The following is a 27224-nucleotide window of genomic DNA, read 5'->3' as shown; positions in this document are numbered from 1 at the left end:
TATGGGGACCTCTATCTATTTGAACTGAACGCACGAATCTGCATTTCTATATGATCTTTGCTACTTCCCACCAAAATAAAACCCAACAAGAAGTTGTTTCTTAGGAAGCTCAAGCCGCTAGACGAGATACAGAGCAATCTCGTTGAAATGTTACATTAATTTCTGCAGGGCGACAGGCTGGATTGGATGACCACGTATTAGATGCAGAAAAGCCCATAAAAAATATGGGGCGTAGAGTCCCACCTAGAATTATCAGTGACAGCTGCCCACATTACCTCTTGCACTTGGCTGAACACCCCGTCAAATCATATGGCAAGACTGCGTGTGGGGGGGGGGGGGCGGGGGGCACTTACCTAAAAAGACGATACGACATAGAACAATGTTATCTTTGGAAAGCTCTCTGCCGGATCGATGATACAGGAAAAGTTGCCCTCGTTATTATAGATGTAATTGGAATGGCTACTTCAAACTTTCTTGAAATAGTTGGAAAAAAACACCTGTCACGGCGGTGAGCCCAAGTGGCAGCGAGATCTACTCATTTAGCACGTGCGTTACCATCAGGGTTTGTTTCTAGTCGAAAAACGTAAGCAGTATGTTGAAAGGCACTAAGCAGCGAGCACTCGGGTCCGTAAAGTTGCAACTACACTCTAGATTAGGAAACCTTAGATTTCACGAACTTGTTAGGTTCTATAATGCATGTAGAACTAAAAAGTTGGGAAATTCAATGAGCCAAGCGAGTGAGATTAAGCGTAGAATAACACGCCCACCGGGAATTTCTGTCGGAGTTTCCATTCGAAAACGGCAAAGTGAGTTTTCATAGTTACCACACAAATATTATGCCGTTGCAAGGACCGTGATGTACGGTCACTCCTACTACCACAAAATCCTTTCGAACTTGAGGACTAACTACTGGTCATTACATAATCATATTTTCACAAAAATACAACCGCCCCTTAACAGTTAAGTACCAAAATCAATTTCGCGCCAAATGGGCGTTGGGCGTGCTCCGCCTTTTTCTGCGTGCTGGCGTCACCTTCCTTTTGAAACCTCGCCGTGGAATATCATTGGTCGACAGCTAAGACCACGTGACGTGTAACGGTCGCGGGAAAAGGAAAAGACACCTATGCGTGGACTGGAAGGCGTGCGTGACGCAATAAATAAACAAACGGCCGAGCAGTCGTGTTGCGTTCCCAGCCCCTCCCACGGCGGTGATTACGTTACTTGGGTCTGTCTGCGGTGTTTGTTATTGTCGGTGATTGAGTTACCGCCCGTTGTCTGGTGCCTAGTCTCTGCTTACGGCGCCCTGATAAAGCGGCCTGCCCCGGGACCGCCATCTTGAGAGGGGGCGTGTTGAGGAGCTGGAGTTCTACTGAACGGGACATGGATTTTCGCCACAAGAAAACACCAACCGAATAGAGTTTGTATAGCGGTGGCTGTTTCTCACCCTCCTTGTACCGATCTTTCTTTCTGTTCACCGGACTGTGGTTGCTGAACCGACCGCCGATATGAGCCTGAGCTTCGGCAGGTGCCGAGCTTCCCCCAGGGTTGCCGCGCCCTCCATCCGCCAAAAGCTGCACTTTTCCCCCAGCGATGACGAAGACGCTGGTGGCAGCAGTACCGGCGAGGACTCGGCCTTCCAGGAGTCGGACTCTCCGCTGTGTCGGGGGGCGCAGGAGCGGGCCCCAGAGGAGGAAGAGATATGCGAGGCTGACTCCTGGGAGGAAGAAGGCTTTGGATCCTCGTCGCCCGTCAAATCGCCCCACGACTACTTCCTGAACGCCATCTCTTCGCCCGTCAAGTCTCCCGGCCGGTACTTCATGGACGGCTCCCCGATCTGCTTCATGCGCGGTTCCTCTCCTTCCCCGCTGCGGGCTGGAGGGCCCGTCACCTCTCCGATCCGGTCTCCCCGGAACGGTTACCGACGGGAGCAGCGCGAGGGCTCCAGCTCCCCTATCCCCGATTGCCCAGGAACACCCCCGCACAAGACTTTCCGCAAGCTACGGCTCTTCGACACCCCGCACACGCCCAAGGTGAGTGCCTTCCCGGGCCATGTGGGTGACTGCATGCAGCCGTGGGGTTGATGTTGGTGTTGGACAACAACGTCTGCTGTCATCAAAGTTGTAGTTTAATGTCTTTATGGGAACTTATGGATGGGTTATTGGTTGAACTTTCTTTAAAACGTGAGTGTTGGTACAAAAGTGTGGTCCCCGTCCTTTGGTAACTGACGGGCCACTTTGCCACGCCCACTTAAGACCAAGCGACCGCTTGCAGCATGTCATACCTCTACGAAGAAGGCCAGACATCTTTCATATTTAATGACTTGTCGGAGCCCCCTTATAGATTTGACCAGCCAAATGCTAGTCCCAGGCTGTCATATTACAGCCACCAATCACTCGCCCCAAACACCTAATCAGCCTTTTGGCACTACCCAGTTACACGGGCCGTGCTTAGTCGCTTTCATCACCAGAACGCCACAGGCCTTATCTGTAATGCACGTTTGGTTATTGGCCACATCCGTCCTTTTTCATCACCAGATACGATTGGCACCCCAAATGATTCCCGAATTACTGTTCGCAGTTGCACATTAGCCTTCATCCCATTACAATCTATTGCTCACAACGGGTCACCGCAGAGGTGACATTCACTTCTGTTTTATCGCAAGTGACATGCCCCCCACAGCAACATTGTAGAAATGACATTTAGCTCATTATATTTCACCAGGCACTTACACCGCCCTCCTCAAACGTGACACCTCAGTACATATTTCTAGTTGCCGCAGTACACCCCTGTTCGAGCAAGTACAGTTTTGGCACTTTCTACATATAAATCTCGCATTAGCCATTCAGTCCAAATAGTACAAGGGGTAAATTGACCAGAGTGTGCATCAATGGTTCCAGACACTGCACATACATCACTGGTTATTGATGTTTGGTTTCCATTTGGGCGCTGGAGACGGTAAGGCTCCAGCTACATATTTCTCAGATACCGCTTGTGGCCCACTCACGTGGGGGCGCCACAGAAGTGACTCTTCATTACACACGTATGCACTTAACAATGCATCACAGGTGAGATACCAATACACATCCAGCTGTCACTTGTCACCCCCTTATGGGGTCCACGTCCTAGTGCATACATAAGATGCTTCAAAGGTGACACGTTTTCATTACAGTCTTGCACCGTGGGATACGAAAGGTGACTGTACAGTCTGCGGAGTACCCTCGCTGAGGCATAAAGATGTTTTCATACATCATTATCGGTCACACACAGTTACTGACGCCCACCGCCCCTGTTCTCCATGAGAAGGGGCCGTTTACACATCAAACGGTTACCCCTGAATCTCAGGTGTAACGCAACTTGAGTATTAAGTAAAATACAGCGGGCGTGATCAATTAAACTCTTATTGGTGGCCGTCGGAGTTCATGTGTTATTCCAGTCTTCTACCCAGACATGCATGGGCATGTTCATTAGCTTGCATCTTCTAGCACCTCTACAATTACTAACATGTTTCTTGTTTTAAATGTCTACTGCATGGCGTCCAACATGATTCGGCATACCGATCACACTTATCTGAGACCTTAGGTCTTCTTTAAATGCTGTCCCCGTTGGTGATTCCTAACTAGCTAACCAGACAGAGTAAAAGCCTTGTCGGATGTGAGTACAGGCTTCACTCTCCCCGGAGGAACCATGAAATAATAGCCAAACAATATTAATAATGCAGTAAATGATCATCTGATAGGTGGTATAAGTATATACACTTTTAAATGGCATGCTTTAAGTGGTAGCGGGAAGTTCATATCTTAATAGAAGTTATTTCTCTCGGTCCTGATGAATAGCCAATAGGGGTATGGCTAGAAACATGGCAAATGCAAAAAGAACAATTGCTGAGCAGAATGCAGAACAATGTCATACATTCACCCCTGTACTGAGATCTGTGCTTACATCCATCGTTTTTTTGCTCGCCATGCTAGTCCGTTTTAGACGCATCCATGTGCAAATTAGTCTTGACCCTGCACCTAGCGCTTCACATCAGGTACAGTTATGAGCAATTTTTGGCAAAGACAAACATCTGCAGATTAACAATTTAAGCGCATTAAAAAACAAAGTTACAATACAGATCTTCAGGCTGAGGGGTATCAAGAAGAGGAGTTAGTTGTCTTTCCTAGAGTCAATTGTGGAATTCACGTTGCGGTCAAGAGCGCTAAAGGAAGAGGGCTTTGAGAAGTATCTTGAATTTCGGAAAGGAGGTGGTCATTCTGATGTGGGGGATGGAGTTCCAGGTCTTATGTGCATTTCCCGCAAAGGATTTGTTTGCAGTTTTGAGTTTCCGTGATGTCAGTGGGATGAGTAGAAGCGTGTTGGAGCTTCTGAGGTTCCCGGACTGGTAAACTCTTTTGAGTTTGGCGGCCAGGTATTCTGGTTTACTAGGGTGTAGGGCTTTGTGGGTGAGACAGGCTGTACGGAAGCTGGCTCGTTGGTCAGTGGGGAGTCACTTCAGTTCCTTGAGTGCCTGAGAAATTTGTTCGAATTTCTTAGTTCATGTGACCATTCTTGCTGTGGCATTGATGGTGGTGGTCAGGGGACCTAGGTGGGATTTTGCTGTCCCGGTCAAGGCTGCGATTCCGTAATCAATTCTGGAGAGCACCAGTGCCTGGGTGGCTTGTTTAGGATAGGGTTTCATTTTGTATAGTAGTTTCAGATTTAGGAATGCACTTTTGGCGGCTTTTGAGATGTGTAATGCACTTTTGGCGGCTTTAGAGATGTTTTTTCATGTCCAGTTTGGGGTCAAGGGTAATACCTAGGGATTTCACGGAGTCCTTTGGCGCAAGGGCACCATTGAGGGCATCGATGGCTTTGAGCCATTCTTCGATTTGGGGGTTTTCATCTCTGTTAGAAATGAGGAGAGCTTCTGTTTTCTCTTGGTTGAGTTTGAGGTGGTTCGCGGAGAGCCAATGTTGGACCTCTTTGAGCGTGACATTTAGTCTGTGTATGTCTTTGATCGTGGTGGTTTTCAGATAACATTGTGTGTCTTCTGCATAGAGGTAGAAGGGAATGTTAGAGTTCCTGTGAAGTGTGGTGAGAGGTTCCATGTAGATGTTGAAAAGTTGGAGAGAGAGTGCTGACCCTCTGTCAGGAAGAGGGTCAGACTCGGCGTTATTGATTTTTATTCTATGCATGCAGTTGAGAAGAAAGCCCCCTCTCATGGTCTTTATATCTTTTCCATTATCATTGCATAATAGCGGGATTGACCCGATGATTAAGCATGCCACCAAGCTGTATCCCTGGTGCGTGAGGGTTTTAGAAGAGAACTTTTCTCCTATGTAGTTAGTCTACTTGGTGTAGCTGGGTTTCTATTTTTGGTTGTGAATCTTTTTAAATGTTAACAAATGTAATTACTAAATAAGAAAGGGAATATGCAGGCACTACCTGATCACAGATGCAAAATTGCAGCAGTCATCATGCAGATTTGACCTTTGGACTGAGGTATGATTAATCACTGTAAATACCCAAACCCCTGCACCAGAAGTTCACAGCAGCACTCTGCCTAAAATAGTTGCATTGACTGCAATCTGTAGATAGACAAGTACATTTGGATTTTGCATCCTCCCCCAATTTAAAGAGTCGAAGCGCCAATGTTGCGGGTTTCTATAAAATATTTTGTTTGATGTTCTAACCGAAGCAGTCAAACCTTACTAAGGGATGAATAGGTTTACTGATAAATCCTAATGTGGAAAAATACTAATCTAATTTTTCCCTAAATCCTACTGTGTTGACCTACTGATGCCCTGGTTGGCGTGTAGTCCCATAGCAATGTAATGAATAAATGCTTTCAACTTGTATCCTTTACATTATCTCTCGTCTAGCAATGTAACTCTTGGGTTGCCAATTTGCTCTGTGTGTCATTGGCGAGTGGGTGTTGCAGGTTACTAAAGATAGGCGATAGGGAAGTATGGGCTACCGTTGGTATCAAATTTTTCTCCCCTCCTTCCTCTGATCTGCCTGTTCTTAGCCCTAGTTCACTAAGAGTGAGAACGATTGAGGTACCTGACACACTTTGAAGTGTTATGGAATGGGAATGAGAATGTCATTGATAGCAAGTGAGTAGTCTTCAGTCTTCCTTTTGTAGGTCTTGCCCAAGACAGTGCATACGCTGTCACCCCCGCCGCCCCCTCTTTTTCTTCTTTCTGATACTTACAGCTTAGTCCCCGTCCTTTACTTATGGTTGGCTTCATTTGTGCTCTAATTTCCTTCATTCTTGTTGGTAAGCTGCTGTAGACTTCCTTCCATATATTGATTGCCCCTCCCATGTCCATACATGTATCCTTCCACCTCTCCTTTAGGTGCTATTTTTTTTCTTTGCTTTGTTTCAGAATTATACCTCAGTGTACCTTTTCCAGCTGGCTCCCTCGAGTATTCTCCCCGCTCTGTGTTCCTCTGCTGTCCATGTTGGCTTTGAACAACATGGCCAAATTAAAGTTGAGAATGCCAGTATTTCGCATAGGTGAGACCTATCGGCTTTGCCCAGGTATGCGCGATTTACTGTCACTAGTTCTTAAAACATAGTCCTGGATGGAGCGAAAGTCCACACTAATACTCTCGCATAGTGCTATTGGCTATTTGGTGTATCTTCCCATTTTCGACGGCATGCTTCCATTTAATGGATAAAGTACTATTTTACATTTGAAAAGTGGACTTGTTCATCGGTTCCATGCATTCTTTACCAAAGCAATCATTGTTGCTGTTTTTTCTGATCGTTGGCAAAGCCATAGGACAGTTAATAAACAACGTTTGTAAATGCCTGTTTGTTTACATTTAACCCCTTTAGGCTTTTGCCAATGCTTGTTTGAATAGCATTGGCACAGTTTGTGCTTTGAGTATATGATGTATTTCCACGGCACTGACCTAAGCCGAAAGGCAGCGGGCACTGTGAAACTTTAGTCCAGTCATCTGAGAGGTAACTGGATTCTGAGAGTGGAAGTGACTTTTACTTTGTCTATTCAGGGTGCCTTAAAGAGGCGTGTTTAGCTCCCGTGTACGTCATTGGTCGTGTTGTGCTTTAAACCTTCGTTTGGATTCCAGAGATGAACCTGCAATTAAAAAACATTTTTTAATACCTTTTTTCATTGTCTCGATTTTCAGACACTTTCGCTGAGTCATGATGACTCGTCAATGGTTTTGGTTAACATACCACAGTGCTGACTCATCACACTTCTCCAGATCTGTACATTGCATGCATTTCTCTTAATCAGTAATACTACTGCAGTTATATGAATTTATCCCTAGTAAAAATACGAGTTCATGAACTCTGCTTAGGATTCCGAGGTGAGGTTATGTATTTTAGCTAATAGCGTCCCATGCTAGAGATTATTTCTGGGAACACCAGAGGGCCATCATCTAGGAAATGCCCGGCCCAGGGGTGGATACTAAATACTAATACTAAAGCCTACTAAAGCCGCTTTTTTTAATGTCCATGTGTCGCCATTGTAATATGTATATTTTTTAATTGGTAGGTAATGCATGCCGTTGAAAATGTGAGTTGTCTCGGAATATTCGTTGACTGCATCGTCTAAGGTGGCATCGTAAAAACTTGAGCTTGTCACTTCCCATGAAGATACTTTACTAACTTCTATAATGAGCCATTACCCAAGATCCAGAGTGAATTGCAAGAATTCATGTCAAGTTTTATGTTCATATTTTTAGTTTAGTTGATTTCCTATGCGAGACAGTTTACTTGTTGTAGATCTCAATCCACCAGTAATAAGTTTGTCTTCGGACATGGTGGGTGTGACAGGTGAATAGATTTTGGAAGCATCTACCTTCCTTTTAGACCCATTTCATTTATCCTCCTTTCATTTCTGACATTGTAACCGAATTAATTTTACCATGCTTAATTTCTTCTTGATGTAGTTACTAATATTTTTACAAGCTCGCCTATAATCCTGTCCCTTCGCAGACGTAGTTGCACCGCTTTACCTCAACCATCTTTTGCTACTGGGCTTTGGTTCAGGGCAGCAACCGGGTCACATTTTTACACAGTGGCATGCACGCCCTTTTGCTGTCTGTCAATTTCTTTTAAAATAAAAATGACAGGCTAGGTATTCTTTTCCGTTTTCATAATTCGTTCATTCATCGCTAATTTATCACTGAATTGCAAGAAATGTCTGATACGGGGTAAGTTTACTAAAGTAGCGACATATGGGCCTTCCTAACTGTAAATAGGGGCGAAGTGAAGAATATAGTGAACTCTTACACTGGCACTTTTTGTTAGACCATATGGAAGATAATGGAGCATAAAAAGGTTGGCATAATGTGCTGCTTTTCTCCTCTCTGTTGTGCTGTCCATGGCAACATTGTTCTTGCCCCATGGCTGCTTTTGAACAACTCTGCTGCAAGTTCCGCCTGCCAGTACCCGATCTAAAGTTTTCCCCCACTGAAGCAAACGCGTGGTGCTGTCAGGGAATTCACCTTTGTGGAATCGTCCATGGATTGCCTTCTCCATCATGCATGTTCAGCTGAGTTTTCTGTTTTTAACTTTGTGTGTTGGCTTAGTACTATGCTGCCAATTGTATGGCTTGAGTGTTGGCAAAATTCCTAAACTACTGCTTCAGAGAAATCTGTCTGTTCTTGAAATTTATCATATCATAATTTGCTGTTAAAATCTTAACACAAGAGACTTAAACATTTTGAACCTTTTTCATATTATTTTCGGCAGAGTTTGCTTTCAAAAGCTCGTGGATTAGGTTCCAATTCTCTCAGAAGCAAAGGTGTGTCACTCTTCAGGAATGGGGAGAAAATAGAAAAGCAGGACTCGAGCACTGACAAGACGCCGCAGGTGAACATAAATCCATTCACTCCAGACTCGGTTATACTTCAAGCTACAGCTGGACCGTGTCAACGGCGAAAAAGGACACACAGGAATGAGTAAGAATTATAATTAATCCTTGTTCCTTGAGTCATGCCTAAAGTTTATTAAACTAGACTAGTTGAGTAGTTTGTACTTTCTGCTTCTTGTTTCGTAACTTAAGTTTCAAGATTCTTTGATATCACAGCCCGAGTTGCCATCGCTGGTTTACTAACAGCTAAGACATTTAGTACATGTTATGCCGCACTGAATCCAGAGTACGGTGGATCTTTATTTGTTCAGCTTGTCAAATCCTGATCTATTTTTTAATCTAATTTCCAGTTTCTTCAAATGTTATTGCGTTGACGTTGAAGCATATGTACTATAGCTAATGGAAATGCTTTTTTTTTTTAGCTCCTGTGAGGAGGACATGGAAGCAAGTGATGGAGAGCTTGAAGATGATAATAGCAGACCTGCTAAGGTATAGTAGAAGCTTTCCTGTCTTATGTTAAAAATGTCACTGTAAAAGTATGTTTAAATTAATTTGTTTTCTTTTTTGTCCCTACCCAAGAGGATCACAATTACAGAAATCAATATGAAATCGAGGTACACAACTGAATTTCACGAGTTGGAAAAGGTTGGATCTGGGGAATTTGGATCAGTGTTCAAGTGTGTGAAAAGACTTGATGGATGCATCTACGCCATAAAGCGATCAAAAAAGCCCCTGGCTGGCTCAGTAGATGAGTAAGTTTTGGATGAAAGAAATGTTTTATACTTGCAGTGATGTCAGGATTATATTTTTGTTTCTTTCGTAGCACAACCAAGCGGACAGCAGAGCAAATTCTTTATTAGCTTAATGCCAAAGTCCGTGTGTTTTTTTTCTTTTTCTTTTCTTTTTTTCCCCAACATATTTTTATTGGCATGCGGTTCATCATCAATCGGGAGTAATAGCTGTCAGTACACATCTTAATTTAAGAGTACAGCAGGTCAACAACCCGCATCTATATTTGCGTACTACTATTCGCCCTCCCCCGTTCCTAATAAACCTTCAGGATGCACCTAGGACATATGTTTGTGGTGGGTCAAGTGGAGGTATGCCCCTCTCCTACCTTTATGAGGAGTTGTGTATGGCCTGTATTATGTATCTATGAAAGGGGGCCTTTAGGCGGATGTCTTTCAGTTTATATAGAATGGTAAAAAGTAAACCACTTCAAACAAATGGGGGTGCGCAGTTCACAAAGTCCGATAAGCCAGAGTAGATGAAAAAAGTCACTTCTTCATTAGAAATCAATTCACTTTAAGAACATTCCATTTCATTCAACAGCCTCGATTTGCATGTCTTATTAAGATTTGCATCATAACAACAGATGCACCCTCTAGATTGGCCTCCCACTCCTTGGAGCTCGTCACTCAAATCCTCCAAAGTGGGAAAGATGAGGATGCTTAACCCCCTAGGTACTTTTTGTTACCGATTATACTGTTGGAGGGTTACGCTATCCCACCACCTCGGCAGTTCTTGTTTTTGTAAGCGTTCAAGTTTCAAAAACATAGCAAGTAATCCTTATGTATTCTGCCATGAGTAAACAACTTCTTAACCTTTCAACTGTGCAGAGAGGTCTAGAGCAGGTAGTTGTGCCATGGGCACCTGTATAAAAGTCTGGGGTATGCAGGATAGATGGCAGGTAGGGATCGGTAGGGACTTGGCTGCTTCCCACGTGTTGTCAAGCCTTCACAGCGCCTATTTTGTATGTTAGAAGCACTGGTGGGGGAGTGGGGCGTGGTATGGCAATTGCGTTGGGGCACTTCCTACTCATCTTCCACATGTTCCATTATACTTGTGCTGTAGCTTCGAGTTCACCTCCATTATGGACATCCCAGTGCTGCCTGCAAAGATATTCCACTATCTAATTATGTTAATTGCCAGGCTGTGTCCTCGCTGTTCCCCTCCCTCTGGCCACGGTCCGGGTCCTCCCATACCTATGAGCACGTCCGTGTTAGATTTAACTTTGACTTGACCTGTGTGGCAAAGAGCAAGTAATGTGTTGGTTTAGACAGCCCCTGTTAATTCATTTAAAAATCTTATTCTGTTTGTTTTAGGCAGAATGCTTTAAGGGAAGTGTATGCACATGCTGTACTTGGACAGCACCCGCATGTTGTCCGGTACTACTCTGCATGGGCTGAAGACGATCATATGTTAATACAGAACGAGTATTGTAATGGTAAGTCTTGATTTTTTTCTTCCTACTTTATATTTCTTTCGTTCTGCTTTGCCTGTCCATGTATCTATCTTTCCATTTGGTTAAGAAGTAGAATTTAAAATGATTTGCATGATGGAAAATCCGGCCTGTTTAAGTGATTATCAAAAACTTTAGACTATTTTTCAGAGCTTTCCCAAAACTAATGTACTTTTTTAAATTTCATCAAAATTATTGGAAGGTTCCCCTGGTTATTAAACACCGGTAGGGGTAGAGTACTGCAGGAAAAAAGGGGACCTGTAGTTTGTACTTGACTGAATGGAGTCAGAAATAGTGACTAGGACAAGGCAATATACGGGCAAAGCAAGTTTCTAGGAGGTCCTAGAAACTTGCTTTGCCCGTATATGCCTTGTCCTAGTCAGTATTTCTGACTCCATTCAGTCAAGTACAAACCACAGGTCCCCTTTTTTCCTGATTTTTCAAATTTCACAATTCTTTCCAAACAGGAGTACCAGAATATTTAATGCCATCAGACATATTTGTTTTGGATTGCATTGATCTGAGCTTTTCAGTCTCGTTCGTGAGTAAAGAGACTGGCTACATCTGCCTGTACAGTGCATCCAGTGTCTGAATATCTTGCTCTTATTTAGACTGACATTGAGGAAGGAGTGATTACAGTAGAGCTTTACATTAATAATGAAATACTGATTAAAAATAAAGAAATGTGTGACGCTAGAAGATAGTCGAGCTGTAGATCCTGTATTCCATATGCCTGTTGCATTCCAATTGAGGACTATATATTCAAACTAAACAAGAGCTTTATGGTATTGGAGTGTAAACTGTACTTGTCTCTAACCAAGTTCTAACATACTTCAGTCGTTCCGCAGAATGGAATTTTTTGAATCTTTGTGGTTTTTTTTTTTTGAAAATCTTTTTATTAGCAAAGTTTCAGAGCAACAATAGAATATAGACATGTTTATACAACATTAATGTTAAACTCCGTTGCACACATATGTGGTTGCTCATAGCAAGTATATAGACTTGATAAATTCGATTTTTCATTTTGTCGATGAATCATTACAACTAACAAACCCCATCCATTCCCAATCCCACCCCCCATCCTGCGGGTTCCCACCCTGCACTCTCAAACTAGGCATATGATCTAAATATCGTTATGCGGGTCACACTTTAGTCATTTACACACAGTTAAGTCAATACACAGTCTGGTTAGGCAGTGGAGTGCGACAGACGGGTACGATCTACCCGTGTAGCCTCATTGTGCACCGCAGGTACTGTTCGTGGTAGTGCATATGATGGGCGTAACCGCACCCCAAGTGGCTATTCACTAATATCCTCTTCATCACTGTCATTGCCAGCCTCAAACACCCCCAAAGTGTCAAACCATTCCAGTGAGATAGGTGTCTTGCGGAGGCCCCTACTCTCTTCCCTTTGTAGTGCCTCGCCCTCAGCCTTACCCCAACGTACAACTTCAGCCCTCCACATGTCAGGGTTGGGCGGTTTCGTTGACTTCCACCGTATCGTGATGGCACGCTTAGCCAACAGCAGGGCCAGATCCGAGAAGCGCGCCGCCACGGTCCTGGTGCGGGTCGATGGGCCTAGCCCTAGGAGCATGTGTTCAAGTGTAGGTGATCGGGTCAATGTACCAGCCTTCTCAAGTGAGTCATGGACAGTGGTCCAGAAATACCCCAGCTTGGGGCATTGCCACAACATATGTACCAGAGATGCGTCGTCTGCATCACACCGGGGACAGTTGCTCTTGGATGTAGGGAACATCATATGTAAGCGGTGTGGTGTTAGGTAAGCTCTATGCAGCACCATCAGTTGGATGAACTTGTACTTGGGATTTCTAGCCACCTTTCTGGGGAATTGCAATATGCGCTCCCATTCCTTATCCCTTAATGGCCTCCCAATATCCGCCTCCCAAGTCGCTCTTAGTGGTGCCAGTGTAAGCGCCCTCCCCGATTTAATGCTAACAGTGAGCCACTTAGTTAGATGGCCGCCCGTCCCCATGAGGTAAAGCATTGTGACTAGAGGATTTGCAATGGGTTCCTGTCCGTCGGGTGACCAGGTGCGCAAGATATAGTGTCGGAGACCGGCATGCAGGAGAAAGGAGCCGCCGGGTACGCCCTGCGTGGTTTTGAAGTCTGCGAAGGACAACAAGTGCCCCCCCGCAAACAGGTCACCCACATGTGTCACACCCGCGTCATGCCAGGGCTCCAGCAGAGTCGTTGTAAGTGTGCCCGGGCCCAGTGGTATGCCCAGGAGTGGTACTGTGGGGGCATAAGGTGTCCCTGCGGACGTGTATTTCAATGCCCTTCGCCAAAGTGTGATTGCCAGTTTGAGTAGTGGCGTAGTGTTTCTAGGCAGATCCGATCCAGGCAGGAGCAGGATGTGTAGTTTCCCCTTAGCATGGTCCTCTTGGGTCAGATTAATCTCATGAAGATTGCGGCCCGCCACCCAGTAAGCCAACCATTGTAGCTGACATGCATAATGATAAGCCCTAAAGTCCGGCAAGCCCATGCCTCCGGAGTTGGAGGGAAGCTGCAACTTAGCCAACCCTATACGCCTGCGGCCATGGCCCCACACAAGTTCTGTGAGCAGTGAGTCGAGGGTCTTGAATGTTACCGCTGGGATCTGGAACGGCAGGTTGGTGAAATAGTAGATAAGACGGGGCAACATCACCATCTTGGAAATTGCCACTCTGCCGGGTATGGAGAGCGGCAACGTAAGCCAAAATTGAACTTGAGACTTCAGAGCTCTAATGGCCCTCCCCAGGTTGCCATCTATCATCATGTTCGCCTCTCTATATATCTGTATTCCCAGGTAACGGAAGGTGGTTTCCGCCATCTGGAATTCATGTGGGGCAAAAGACAGGGGGGTCGAATCACCCGTATCTACAAAGGCAAATCCGTAGGACTTAGACTCGCTGATGGTGAGGCCAGATATTTCTCGAAAATCCTCAAAAACCTGGGAGATTGGGCCCAGCTCACCCCTCAAATCTCGGAGATATAAGATGATATCATCCGCATATGCAGAAACAATGTGGTTCGTACCATGCCGCCGTATACCGTAGTGGGGGGCTAGCAGCCTAAGTCTGCAGAGCAATGGCTCGAGGGCAAGAACGAAGAGGAGGGGGGAAAGAGGGCAGCCCTGCCTGGTGCCTCTGGCAATGGCCATGGGGCCCGAGATTTGGTTGGAAGTGCGTACCCTCGCCGTGGGGATTGTGTATAATAATCTGACCCAAGCGAGGAATTCCGGCGGGATCCCATATGTTAATAATGTGGCAAACATATAGTCCCATCTCAGGGAATCAAAAGCCTGTTTTAAGTCCAGGGAGATGCATCCTTCGGAGCCCACGCCCGTATCGTTCCCAAGCATGAGCTGGGCCAATCGCCGAAGGTTCATGGCCGTATTACGGCCTGTGACAAAGCCGCATTGATCCTGGTGGACCAAATGTGGCACGTAGTGTACGAGCCTTGACGCCAGTATCTTGCTCAAAATTTTTGAGTCAGTATTAAGAAGGGACAGGGGTCTGTAATCGGCCAGCTGTAGGCCTTCTTTGGCCGGTTTCAAGAGGGACGTAATCAGAGCCTGCATGGTTGATTGTGGTAGAGAGGCTGTGTGTAGAGCTTCCAGATAAACAATGTGTAGTCGCGGGGCCAGGAGGTCCATGTAAGTGGCGTAGAAGTCGGTTGGCAGGCCATCCGTTCCAGGGGCCTTACCCTTAGGGAGGGTTTTGATTGCCTGCCTGATTTCTGCCAATGTGATGGCACGCTTTAGGTCTTTATTCTGATCTGCAGTAAGCTGCGGGAGAACCAGCTCCGCCATGAAGGACACTAATGCGGGTTCGGACAGGGGTAGTGGGGGACCATATAGCGCGGTATAGTAGTCTTTAAATGCTGTATTAATCCCTACTTGGGTGGTAGCCAGCTGGCCAGAGTGGTCCAAGATTCGCAGAATGGGTTGGCTGATCGGGGAGTCCCGCAGGATGCGGGCAAGTAGGGGGCCGGCTCGGCGGCTGTGTGTGCTGCCTGTTCGTGTACTCCCTATAGTCAATAACTCGCAGCTCTTCCAGCAGCTCTGCATGTCTAATACGTGCCTCCTGCAGTGGTGGAAAGGGAGCGTTGGTACCCGCTGCCTCGTTCTCTAAGGATGCAAGTGAGCCCTCCACCTCCTTAAGCTGGCTAAGTACCTCCCGTTTCCTTCCCACCCTAGTAGTCATAGCAGCCCCCCTCAGGCATACTTTGAAAGTGTCCCACTCTACCTGCCGGGAGCTAGCCGTGCCCGCATTCGTGGAGAAGTAGGTATCAATAGTGTCGGAGAGGGAGGACCGGAAAACCGAGTCCTCAAGGAGTTCCGGGTTTAGTCTCCAGGTCGGTATGGGGGCCAGCCTCCTACCCCACTGCCATGTGACCTCCACGGGGCTATGGTCCGAGAACGTTTTCCCCATGTGTTGTGTTTGGACAATCAATGCAGTAAGGGACCTTGAGCAGAAAACATGATCGATTCTGGTGTGAAGCTGGTGGGGAGGGGAGAAAAAAGGTGTATTCCCTGTCCGTGGGGTGAATGCTACGCCACACATCTGCTAAGTCCCAGCCCTCAGCCCAACTCGCAAGCGCAGCAGCCTGCTTCCTGCTCTCCGTAGCCATTAATGGGGGGTGTGACCTATCCAGTAGAACATCAAGTACAGCATTAAAATCTCCCCCTATCACCCAGCGAAGGTCAGCCCAGTCTGCAAGCACCCCGTTGACACTGGACAGAAATTCCAACTGGTTCGTATTAGGCGAGTACATGCACCCCACAACAATTTCCTCCCCATCCAACAGACCCCTCACAAACACATAGCGACCCTCCTTATCCACCCGTTGTTCCAACAACTGGAAAGGAAGAGACCCACGCATCCAAATTGCGGCCCCCCTTGAGAATGCGGAATATGAGGTGGCATAGAGCTGTCCTCTCCACTTCTTTCGCAATTTCACCGCTTCAGCAGCGTTCAAATGTGTTTCCTGTAAACAGGCAATTTGTGTCCCTCTCCGGTTGAGTTGTGCAAGGATTCTATGACGTTTATGCACTGATCCCAAGCCTCGAACATTCCAGGTGCACAAGTGATAATTGTTAAGCGGCCCCATTCCCATCTGTGCAGTGTGTCAATGTGCAACAACTGGGTGACCCCACAAATTCTGCTGTGCTGAAATAGAAGAGTGTCTCGCAAACAATAAACCCCCAAACAAAAAGGTCCCTGAGCCAACGTACCCAGGAGCCAAACCATGGTGTCCAACGTGGGCACAACACAGTCAAGTACGTGTGCATACCGGGGGGCGGTGGACCTCCGACGGTTGGCACTGAACTGTCTGCGTGGGCGTAAGAGCCCACAATATGGTGGATCCCTGCACACTCAACCCACCATATATGAGGGAGGGGATTTGGCATACGTTACCACTTGAAGAGAAGTAATCGTGTCGTGGCTCAGAACTCCGCCGCCATCTGTGCCGTGATCTTCGGGAAAAGTTGCAGGCTGTCAACTGAACCAGACACTTCAGTATGAGTGTCAGTGGTAACGGTGAGTCTGTCTCCGGATGCTCCCGCGTCGTGGGCAGCCAGGGCCGCCTCAGTGAGACGCTGATGCGTGGATGATGACGTGTGGTCCGTCGCCCGTTGTCCAAGTGTATGCGCCGCTCCTGATGCTCCATGAGGTGAGTGTCGCCCAGGGCTGTGAGCGTCGTTTCGTCGTTCCGGTGAGCCCCTACGGGCGTTGCCGTGGTGGTCTGAGAACTGGTCCTGTGACGTCGGCGGAGTCAGGGCGACCTCCATCCATTCAGCCGCCTCCTCAGGCGAGTCAAAGAAGTGGGACTTGTTGTTATGCAGGATTTTTAGCCAAGCAGGGAACAAAAGGGCATATTTCATGTTCCTATCACGCAGCCTGCGCTTCACCCCCATGAAGGTGGACCTGGCTCGCTGTACAGTGGGTGTGAAATCAGGGTAGACCGATATGGTCTTGTCTTCGAAGCGTATCGGCGCTTCCTCCCTTGCCGCCCGAAGGATAGTGTCACGATCTTTGAAATGGAGGAGACGAGCGATCAGTGGGCGCGGAGGTGCCCCAGCTAGTGGGGGCCGTGATGGCATCCTATGCGCCCTCTCCACACTGTAGAGAGCAGTGAGATCCCTCTGGCCCACCAGCTTCCTTAGCCAATCCTCCACAAATTGCGTGGGGTCTCTCCCCTCGCTTCTCTCCGGAATGCCCAGGATGCGGACGTTGTTGCGGCGGGCCCGTCCTTCCGCCTCGTCCACTCTACCCCACAGCTGCTTCAGTTGCTTCTCCACGTTTTCAAGTTTCGTGGAGTGTTCCGTCTGCTGCGGGATAATGTCGTCCAGCGCTATTTTCTGCTCCGCCACTCGATCCGCCAACTTGTTGTGGTCCGCCTTTAGTAAGGATAGGCCAGTCGCCATATTGTCTATGCGCGATTCTAGCGCTTCGCGCGTATTTCATTTAGTATCAGGTCTAGCTTGGCGTCTTGAGAGCCCTTACCGGTCGGCGGGATGATGTCCATATTGGAGGAGGCTGGTGGGTCCTCCGAACCCGTGGACTGCACATCCATTCGGGCGCCCTGGTCCTGAGGTTTGCCCTTCGGCCTGCCCATAGTTCTTGTTAGCAGGGTGTCGCTGTAGTAGAGGCAGCCGCCCGCCTTGGTCCCTCTGAGTAAATGGCAGTGTTTATGGCCTGACCACTATGTGCTGTGGAGAGGCAGATGCAGCGTAGCTCCCAGGGCTGGCAAGGTTAGCGTAGTAGACCTAGACGAGGCGTCAATATAGGGTGGGACGGTGCGCCACTGATGCCTCGGTGAGGTCCGCCGTGTCGGTGAGGGAGGCAAGGGTGGCGGGAACCAGGCTGGTGCAAAGCAAGGGTATCGTGGCTGTCGAGAGCGTAGTCAGGTCTGGCCTATAGCGCTGCAAGTAGGCGCCAAAGCGCGAGGCACACCACCCCTGCACAGGCCCTCACACCCATGGGCTGCTGGTCTCCAATGTCTGTCGCCCTGTAGAACGTGGCCGGCCCTGATCCTCCGACTGGCGGAGCCGTGGGAAATGGGGCAAGACTGCCAGGGTCCGAGGGTCTCCACTCAGTTCCAAAGCAGTGACAAGATGGCGCCAGTATTTACCTCAATGCCAGCCAGAACCACTCCGTGGCGCTGATATCCTATGTGGGGCAATGCTAACCTGCGGCGCCGGCTGCGCCGCGTTCTCCGCCCGTTCTGAGTACTTTAGCCCAGTGGTGGTAACGCCGGAGCCCCGCTGAGTACCTGGGCGGCTGGGGGACAGCACGGAAGCGCTCCTGCGCCTCAGAGGGGCTGCGCAGCAGCGCGGGCAGTCTGTGTTGCAGCAGCTGAGGGGGGAGGGGGGGGGCAACGGAGCCTCAGCGGGGGTATCGCACCCTGCGGCACTGGTCAGTGAAGCGGCAGCAGTCCGATCCCGGGTCCCGATTGGACCACGAAGGAGGATGGGGGTAGGCCGGTCAGGCCAATCACTCGAGGCCGGGGCTTCACCTCGATCTGCAGGCCGCAACAGGGTCCGTCAGTAGATCTTCCCACAGGAGCGGGCCCGGCGGGGCCACGAGGCACCGTTACACGCCGCTTCCCCCCGGAGACAACCTGGGTAGGAATCAGGTGGGTTGCAGGCAGGGGATCACAGGATAATCAGCTGGTGTTCAGGGCACAGGACGGAGCTGGCAAACTACACGTCCACCATCAACGGCTCCAGGCCACGCCCTTCTGAATCTTTGTGGTTTGTCAGTACGGAAGTCCTTACAATCCAGGAAGTTATAGGAATTTGCTAGCAGAGTGATTACATTGTTTATATGGGCCAGAGTTGGAGGCTATCTATTGATTGATTTCATTTCCCTTTGACAGGTGGAAGCTTAGCCGATGCCATCAGTGAAAATTACCGAAATATGAAGTACTTTACAGAATCAGAACTTAAGGACCTGCTTCTGCAAGTGGCCAGTGGTCTTAAATATATTCATTCAATGTCACTGGTGCACATGGATATAAAACCTAGTAAGTGTCTGCTTATGTCTTTCACAAAGTAATATGCAAAATGGGCAATTTTAAGTGGTTGGCGGTTGTATTTGCTGCACAGCTAAAACTCCAAATATATATATATATATATATATATATATATATATATATATATATATATATACACACACATACTACGGATTCATTCTATAGTCCTTTTGTTGTATGTTTATGTAACAACCTATATATTTTTATTTGTGTATGTATTTGTTTGAACACTTATTTTTATTTTGTGGCCAAGCATAGTTGTTGAAGACCAGTTTGCCACTAAACAATTATTTTCTAAAACTCACTTGGATAAGTGGGATTTTCGGCTGTAACAAAGTGGGTTGCTAAGGTCCCTGGGCACTTCCTGCATATCTTGAATCCTTATTATACGTGTGATTTTTTTTTTTTCTTCAGTGAGTGGCACACAAAATGCTCACTTCTGTTTCGACCCTGGTGATTTTAATGTTCATTATAAGTTCCTTTTTGCTGTAACAGCAGTCTTTGATTGGTGAGCCAGTTATAAAAACAAAGGATAACTGAGGGACATAAAGGCACCTCCAAGTAATTTGTGAATTTTGAAGCTGCTGCTTAAAATTGCTGTTAGAAGGAATCCAGGGGCTTCGCTGCCCCAGAATACCCAAAAGTGTCTGAAAGATATTTCTTTTTCACCTGTACACCTGTTTCACCTGGATTCCTGTACAAGTCTATGAGGTCTTTTATTTTAAGGCATGTCCGTCACTTTGAGGTGCCACTTCTGTCTAATTCTACAAACGTTGTTTCATCCTTAACCACCATCAGTAATTTAGCCCCTCCTTGGCTGGGGGATGTAGTCTTGTACAAACTCTAGTACCTTCAGTTCAGGAACATGCACAAGTCCTATCTTATATGGTAGCTTTCATAGAAGCTGTAATAGTCTAGGCTGGCTTATGAGAGCCCCACTTCAAGTGCCCATGTACAGTAATGTTTGTGCTTACAAAAATGTTCGTTTGACAGTTTTTATACATAACCATTTGACATACCCTTTCTCTTTAGGTAACATTTTTATATCTAGGACAGCCATTCCAAATTCAACAATAGAAGAAGTTGATGATGATTACTGCTCATCTGGCAAAGTCATGTTTAAAATAGGTAAGTAAAATGGCATCCATATACATTTAGAGCAAGTACTTGTTTTGATAATCTGTCATAGACTTTAGGGAAAAGCCTTTCTCCTCCTTAATTACATTTGAAGGTAACAATAATTGCCCTTCTTGGATGTTTCAACTCTGCATGCTGAATCCTGTGTACAATTTACCACGGTGACCTTTTTGTTCCTGTATTATCGATTTGATTAAATAATGTTTTTTCTGAGGGATTATCTTTTGAGTTGAAATCTCCCAATTAAGTATTTTGCGGTTTACAAGAATATCGAGAACAATGACCACTCTTCTGTTTCTGTTAATAGGGGATCTTGGTCATGTTACAAGAATATCCAGTCCACAGGTAGAGGAAGGGGACAGTCGATTCCTGGCAAATGAAGTTTTACAGGAGGTAATAATACATGGTTTTGAAGTATTATAAATTATTTTTTCTCTACCTAGATTAAAGGCTGCAGAGCATTTCCCTTTGCTGCCTTTTCTTCTGGCGCTCACAGACTGCCCTACCTCTGACTAGATGTTTTGGAGAACGAGTATGCTATTTAGAAGCACCACATATGTAGAGGTGCAATGTTGAATATCAAAGGCAATCCTCTGAGTTGGATTGGGTCTCATTGGACATTTGGGTGGTCGTGGATGTATTCCAGGGTACCTTCCCAGTAAAAGGAGAATTGAAAGCTCTTTACTGCATTGCTGCCTTTACCATTCCCTTTCAATGTTTGCAGTTGATGTAGAAACATCTCTACGTTTTGTTGAATTTCAGCATGTTTGTATTTCTAAGACTCGCCCCTAAATACAACCCATATTTTATGGAAGCTTTACATTTACAGAATGTATACAAGTGCCAAATAACATACCAGCCACCCACCCATCAGCAAACCAAAGAGTTTTCGGCCTTCAAAATCTGCAACGAGCTGGATCAATGGATGGTTCTGCCTTTCGGGTTGAGACCAGCCTGCTCTTTTTCTCCAATTACACCTTGTATTGTTGTACTTGGAGGACTTTTAAGAGACCTCGCCGACCAGAAAGCTCTGATCGATTTGCATGACAGCTGATATTGCCCACAGCCTGATTCTCTGGATTTGGGAGGGGGCAGGGGCTGTATAGTGAATTATGTTTTTCAAACAGCACAGAATAGCAAGTTCTTTCCTTAACACCAAGCACACAGGAGAGGGGAAATTAACAAAACATGCAAGCAGGTTCTTGTCTTACCTACATTTGAGGTACAGTCAGAGCAATAGTGCTCGTTAAATGTGGGGAGTGATCATAGCTTTAGTAGAATATCAGCTGTCATGCCATCACCCAGGTTTTCGGACCAGATGTGGCGTCTATTAGTCTTTCACGTACAGCTATACAAGCATTTCCTGTCTCGCCCTTAAAAAATGTACTGCTAAAGGAGAAGTGTGGCTCACTGGTTAGAGCAGGCAGACCCTGAAGCAGAGGTCAGACCCGGGACCAGGGTTCAATTCCCGACGCGGCAGGGTCTTGAGCTCAAATGTCCACGGACTCGATAATTCTCGCTTCGGTGCCTGACCTAATCATGGGTTCACACTCTGCAACTCTGGGCATTAAGCTTGCTTAATCTCCACAACGGCCCCCCGCGGCGGGATGCCTGGCTTTCACCTTGGGGATGCCCGTTAGGGGCTATCTCACAGGGAAAAGCCAGGACGGGTTCCCAAGGCAAGCGCCGAGATGCCTCCGGGTAGTCGAACGCTATATAAGAACATACAAAAAAAAAAAAAAAAAAATACTGTGTTTTCTGGGACAGCGGGGCCTTTGGTTACTTAAGGGAATAAGAGTTGTCCTTATCAACTTTTAGGGGCCTGCCAAATATTATTTTTTTCTTGCGCTAGTTAGAACATTTTCTGTGAAAATGTATTCCGGGATCTTTCAAACGGATACTGTCTGATCTTGATGTAGCAAAGCATATCTATAATGGTGAACTAGACTTAAATCACATGTTCTACATTTACATTAAGGTTTTGTAATGGTTAATTTCTTTCATCCAATATAGCCACTTTTTTAGGCAGGTAGTAGCTCTTATTCTAATTTATTTTCTCACTCCCCTTTTTTCTTGCGACTGCATTTCTGTTTTAAAATGCAGTATCTTAATCTAGCAGATTGTTTTCCACACGTAAACTTTCCAAATAGCCTATAAAATCCTTTTTTCCCCCCCTTATCACTTGATGAAGTAATATTTTCTGTAACACCCCGTTTACTATATCCGACTTTTTTGTACTGGAGGAACACCTTTATTCTTTCCTGAATGTTTGAAGGGACAAAATGGCGCATGATCAAAGATGATTACTGTCTTTATGGTACTCTGGACCTGAATAAGTATGTATATTTTTTTGTCTTTTAGGACTATACTAATTTACCGAAAGCTGATATTTTTGCTCTGGCATTAACTGTGGTGTGTGGTTCCGGATCTGAACCACTTCCGACTAATGGTGATCAGTGGCATGAAATTCGACAGGGAAGACTGCCGAAAATACCTCAAGTGTTGTCTCAAGATCTCTTAGATTTGCTAAAAGTAAGGCTTGCATCAAGTTACTGGGTGGGAGTTAGGGTTGTAGTGATTATCTATGGCATGGATTTTAGGTCAAAGCAACTAGTTTACTGTGGCCATTATATTAAATGTTTTGTTTTGCAGGTTATGATTCATCCAGACCCAGAAAGAAGACCTTCTGCCTTAGCCCTAATCAGGCACTCTGTTCTGCTCTCCGCTGCAAGGAAAAGTGCAGACCAGTTACGGATAGAACTTAATGCAGAAAAGTTTAAAAATGCGCTCTTACAAAAGTAAGTGACCGTTTTTAATGTAACTTTTAAAAAATGTTTTTCACATCTATTTACCCTGGCTTTTTGGCATTTTACACCATAATTGAGGCCATGGTGAAATATGTGGGTGTGCATGTTGCCGCCAGGAACATTGTCATTTGCACGGCAAACGTTCTGAATAATGTCAGTATTGCTAGGTAGAATTTTGAATTGTACACCAAATATGTGCTTTTCTCAATCATACAACAGTTTATGGCAGTTTGATACCATTTTAATACGAGGGTGGCAATTTGAAAACTTGCGAGGTTGTGCACGTTTTACTTATTGAGCATGTTGATAATGTGCAGTACAGGAGCCCCACCAATGCCCAAACGTACCTTTTTGTCTCGTACTCTCATATTATGCAGATTTTTTACTATAGGTCACAATCACCCACTGCCTAGCAAACAATGCATGCATTAGATTCGTGAAGGGGTGCAAATCCTTCCCTTTCTGACCACGTCCATCCACGTCCATTACGGTTTCATTCAGAATAATGCCTTCAGAGGCTGTTCTAGTGGGCATACCATCCACTTGCCAAGAGAACAAATAATTGTCAAATGTCACTAGACAAAAACTGGAATATAACACAGCTGAGCAAATGAATGTTACAAGTTATTTTACCTGTATTTTATTGGTTTCCAGCAAACCGTACAGTGCATGTTGACTGTCCTATACATATACGATATAACTTCTGGGAATCGATCACCACCTGACGCCTTGGACTTGTTTGGTGCCTTCATGCTGGCCCCCACCTCCCCCAAGCAGAGGTTCTCCTCCAATTCTTGCATTGCCTCCCTCTGCAGCTGAGGGAGTCCCACCCTAGCCAGAAACTTTACCCACCCCATAGACCAGCTTAAAGTGGTCGGCAGGGCAGACCGGGCAACCCGTGTCCGGGACTGTAATTGACCCTGCACATAATGAATGTTAAAGTTACCTCAGTTTACATTCGCCTTACAAAACTTGTACATATTTCTTTTCAGAGAATTGAAGAAAGCGCAGATCGCGAAAGCAGCTGCAGAAGAAAGAGCACTGTTCACTGACCGAATGACGACCAGATCCACAGTACAAACTAGTCGAACATCTCGTCTCATTGGAAAGAAAATGAACCGTTCTGTTAGTCTTACGATTTACTGAATATTCAGATGGCAAGACTTGGACATTGGAGCTTTGAATCAGAAAATCAGACATTGAAATATAGCGACTTGCTGCAGGACTGACTTCAGAAGTCTGAAAGATGCCGCTGATGGACAGTTTATTTTACAATTTTCACATGGCTTGAGTCAACTGCTAAAACCTGAGTCTGTTGCTTTTAACGTGTGGATTACAGCGTGTATCTGTATCGAGCATAAAAACGGACTTAATTTGGTCTATTTAGAACCAAGAATGTTGACCTCTATTGGGGTAGAAAAGGCACGACAGAGCGAGAACTGTGGCACTATACCATAACATTTGGTAGATTACCTGTGATTTAGTTGATTTGACGTGTAATTTCAAATCTGGCGATCTCAAATTGAAGACTGCTAAACACGGAAGTCCGGCGCCCTTGAAACTAGCCTTTTATGAAAGGCTGTTGCAATGTGTCTGCAATTATTTTGCTAACTGTGGTGGAAAATATTTTCTCTATTGCAAGTTTTGTAACGAACCACACCTATCGGCCAATTTGTGTTGGTTGTGTGTGCCCAATGTATGGGACCAGAACAGACCAAGCAGTAAAGAAGCCTTATTTTTCCACATTAGTTAAATCATCCTAGTACTAACCACTATTGTGGTTTTGCTTCGGCATGTTAAAATAATATTTTACTACATTTGATTTCTTTCCCATCCTACCATTTTCACCTTGTGCAATGGTGAAAAAATATGTCTGTATTCAGGAATTGGAAAAGAAAAGTGTTTCTAAAATAATGTTTAAAGAAACTGGGTGTCGGATTTGATCAATGTGACATTGGGTTATTTCTTGTGAATTTTACTTTTATACTAAACTGAGAGCACTTTGTTGGCACAGTAAAAGCCATTGGAGATTAACCAATGGTAATACTTGCCTTGTGATATTGCTGCTATTTTAGTTTGTTTTGCATTTGCTGTAAATTTGTAGCATTAAAACAATCATTGTGTTAATAGGCCTTATGTTTGGAAAAATTATGTGAATAAAAAAAGGTTGCTTCTGCTTGAGGCAGCGTTTTCCTTCTGAAGCTAGTGCGTTGTACAATGCACCTGTGCTTGTTAGTATCACATGTCATTTGAACTGTAAAAGTGTAATAGCTGAACGGTCTTGACTGTTTTTATTTTGTTTTATATTTGTCAAATAAAGTTCTGTAAATGTTCCTTTTATCCCCTATAAACAATGTGAAGTGTGTTTTTTGCGTAAAGGATATCAATCAAGGATATCAGATTGTGCATTATTGTAACGTTACGTTTAACTGAACTCTGTAATTTATTGCCCTTTCGCAGGAGGAAACCTTTTTACCAACCAGTCTTTCATTGGGCTGAACTTTGAAAAATAAAGAACTTAGGCGTTGATAGTAAATTTAATCACTACAAACTGTAAGTCACCCCCATGTTGGTGTGTAGGGTTTCTTTTATTCTCAAGTGTGAATACGGCTCATGTTTATTATTGCAAAGCAGACTCCAGCCGTACAACACGTTTTTGAAATTATGATTCTATTGTTAAAACATTTATCAGTTAATCTTTAGGAATTGGAAGATTTTTAATCCATGTTTAACTGGTTTTGTGATTGCAAATTAAAATTTAACGTTCACATCCTTTTGCAGTTTTGATTACAAAAGGCAGTGTTCAAGTGTGGTGTGCCTGATGGAACCCTCTGTTATAAAATAAGCCGAAATTTTCCTTTTCGAACACATTTACCAATTTTGTCTGCTGCAAGAAACTAGCATTGGCGAGGTCGATACATTTTTTTCTATGGGAGGCCTATTGGCATTGTCAAATTTTTTTTTTTTTAAGATCATGCACAGCAGCGTGTGTTACTGTGCAACGTGGCTCAAAGCAAACCAAACTCTATGCCAAAGCCAGCATTAGCCGCGTCACAGCGCATAGTTTTTATTCAATGGGGAACAAAGGTGACCGGGTGAGTGGGTTAAAAGAACTTGTTTGGGAAGTTTTATATAGCGCAAACTAGACCTGTGACATCTGGTATCGGAGCGCTTTACATGACCACCAGTTTCGTTACAGATGGACACATTCATTTTTATTTGTTTCAGAACTATGTTTTCGCGTCAGATTACAATTGCAATGCAGTTTAACCCCTTCCACGCTGATGACGAGCCCAGCTCGTCATGGCGTAGCCTCCTCGCACGCTGATGACGAGCCCAGCTCGTCACGGAACATGCGTGTTAGACCTGTCTGACTTTTTGGCGAAGTCCCTCCTAATTTTTATTTATTTTGTCCCCTTTTTGCCCCCCATACTCTTGTTAATTTTTGTGTCTACTGACTTTTTGCAGGTGTTGGTCAGGGGGATAAGTGTTTTCTTCCCCCCTCATAATCTTTTACCTTAGGCCCAGAGGCCTGTTCTGACAGGAAAGTTGGCACCACCTAAAATGGTGGCCGCCAACTGTCCCAACTGTCACCAACAGAACCTGGCCATAGACCAACATAGGGCATTCCAGAACCTTCTGGTCCATTCTGGACCACTGAAGGGCAGCCTATATAAGGCGGAATGCTGGACAGCCATTTTGTCTGTCAGTGAGGAGCAGCTAGAGTGAAGGTTGAGGTCTAGTAGGGGTAGGATTCTGAAGGGTGGTTCCCTCTACAAGAGTAGCCCCCTGTCAAGACTTTCCCACCTCCTAGTCCTGTTGTCCTAGCCAGGTTAGCCCATCCTGCTGACCCTGGATAGAAAGGTTAAGGGGTTAATTTTAGTAACCTTGGGAGCTGTGAAGTACTCTGCCTTGGGAATTGACCTAAGAGTTCCCCTGTGTCCTGAATCTGTCCAGTAAGGAGGGTTAGGGGTCTAGTGCTGAGGAAGTGCTCTGTGGACTTGTTCTGAAAGAGCCTCTCCATTTGTAACCTCCCCTCCTCGTCATCGTGAAGAAAAGAGGGTCTTTCATTGGACTAACTCAAGATTGGCGTTTTCCTAAAACTGAACCTTTGGTGTGTAGCAAGTTCCCTCACCTGTGGGTCGGCAGAGAGAGCTGAGGAACCTGC

General features: G+C 45.6%; 1 protein-coding gene across 1 annotated transcript; it reads left to right on the top strand.

Annotated features, from left to right (window-relative positions):
- Positions 1-1085: 1085 nt before the first annotated feature.
- Positions 1086-25407, top strand: WEE1 (WEE1 G2 checkpoint kinase). Its single transcript, XM_086955968.1, has 11 exons — positions 1086-2030; positions 8711-8919; positions 9254-9320; positions 9411-9583; positions 10937-11058; positions 18957-19103; positions 20145-20240; positions 20557-20642; positions 22611-22781; positions 22902-23047; positions 24049-25407. Exons 1-11 carry the CDS (start codon positions 1506-1508, stop codon positions 24200-24202), a joined length of 1896 nt encoding a protein of 631 aa, XP_086812094.1. The 5' UTR covers positions 1086-1505; the 3' UTR covers positions 24203-25407.
- Positions 25408-27224: the final 1817 nt, after the last annotated feature.

Source organism: Lissotriton vulgaris, chromosome 2_1, assembly GCF_964263255.1.
Source record: "Lissotriton vulgaris chromosome 2_1, aLisVul1.2, whole genome shotgun sequence".
Lineage (NCBI taxonomy): Eukaryota > Metazoa > Chordata > Amphibia > Caudata > Salamandridae > Lissotriton > Lissotriton vulgaris.
Note: the sequence above shows the minus strand (reverse complement) of the source record. Positions and strands in the feature narration are given on the sequence as shown.

Bases quoted from the DNA above. Each gene is read 5' to 3' on its own strand.
- WEE1 (XM_086955968.1), top strand. From the start codon at position 1,506: ATGAGCCTGAGCTTCGGCAGGTGCCGAGCTTCCCCCAGGGTTGCCGCG. The intron at 20,643-22,610 runs GTAATAATACAT...TTTGTCTTTTAG, and splicing joins CAAATGAAGTTTTACAGGAG to GACTATACTAATTTACCGAA. The intron at 23,048-24,048 runs GTAAGTGACCGT...ATTTCTTTTCAG, and splicing joins AAAAATGCGCTCTTACAAAA to AGAATTGAAGAAAGCGCAGA.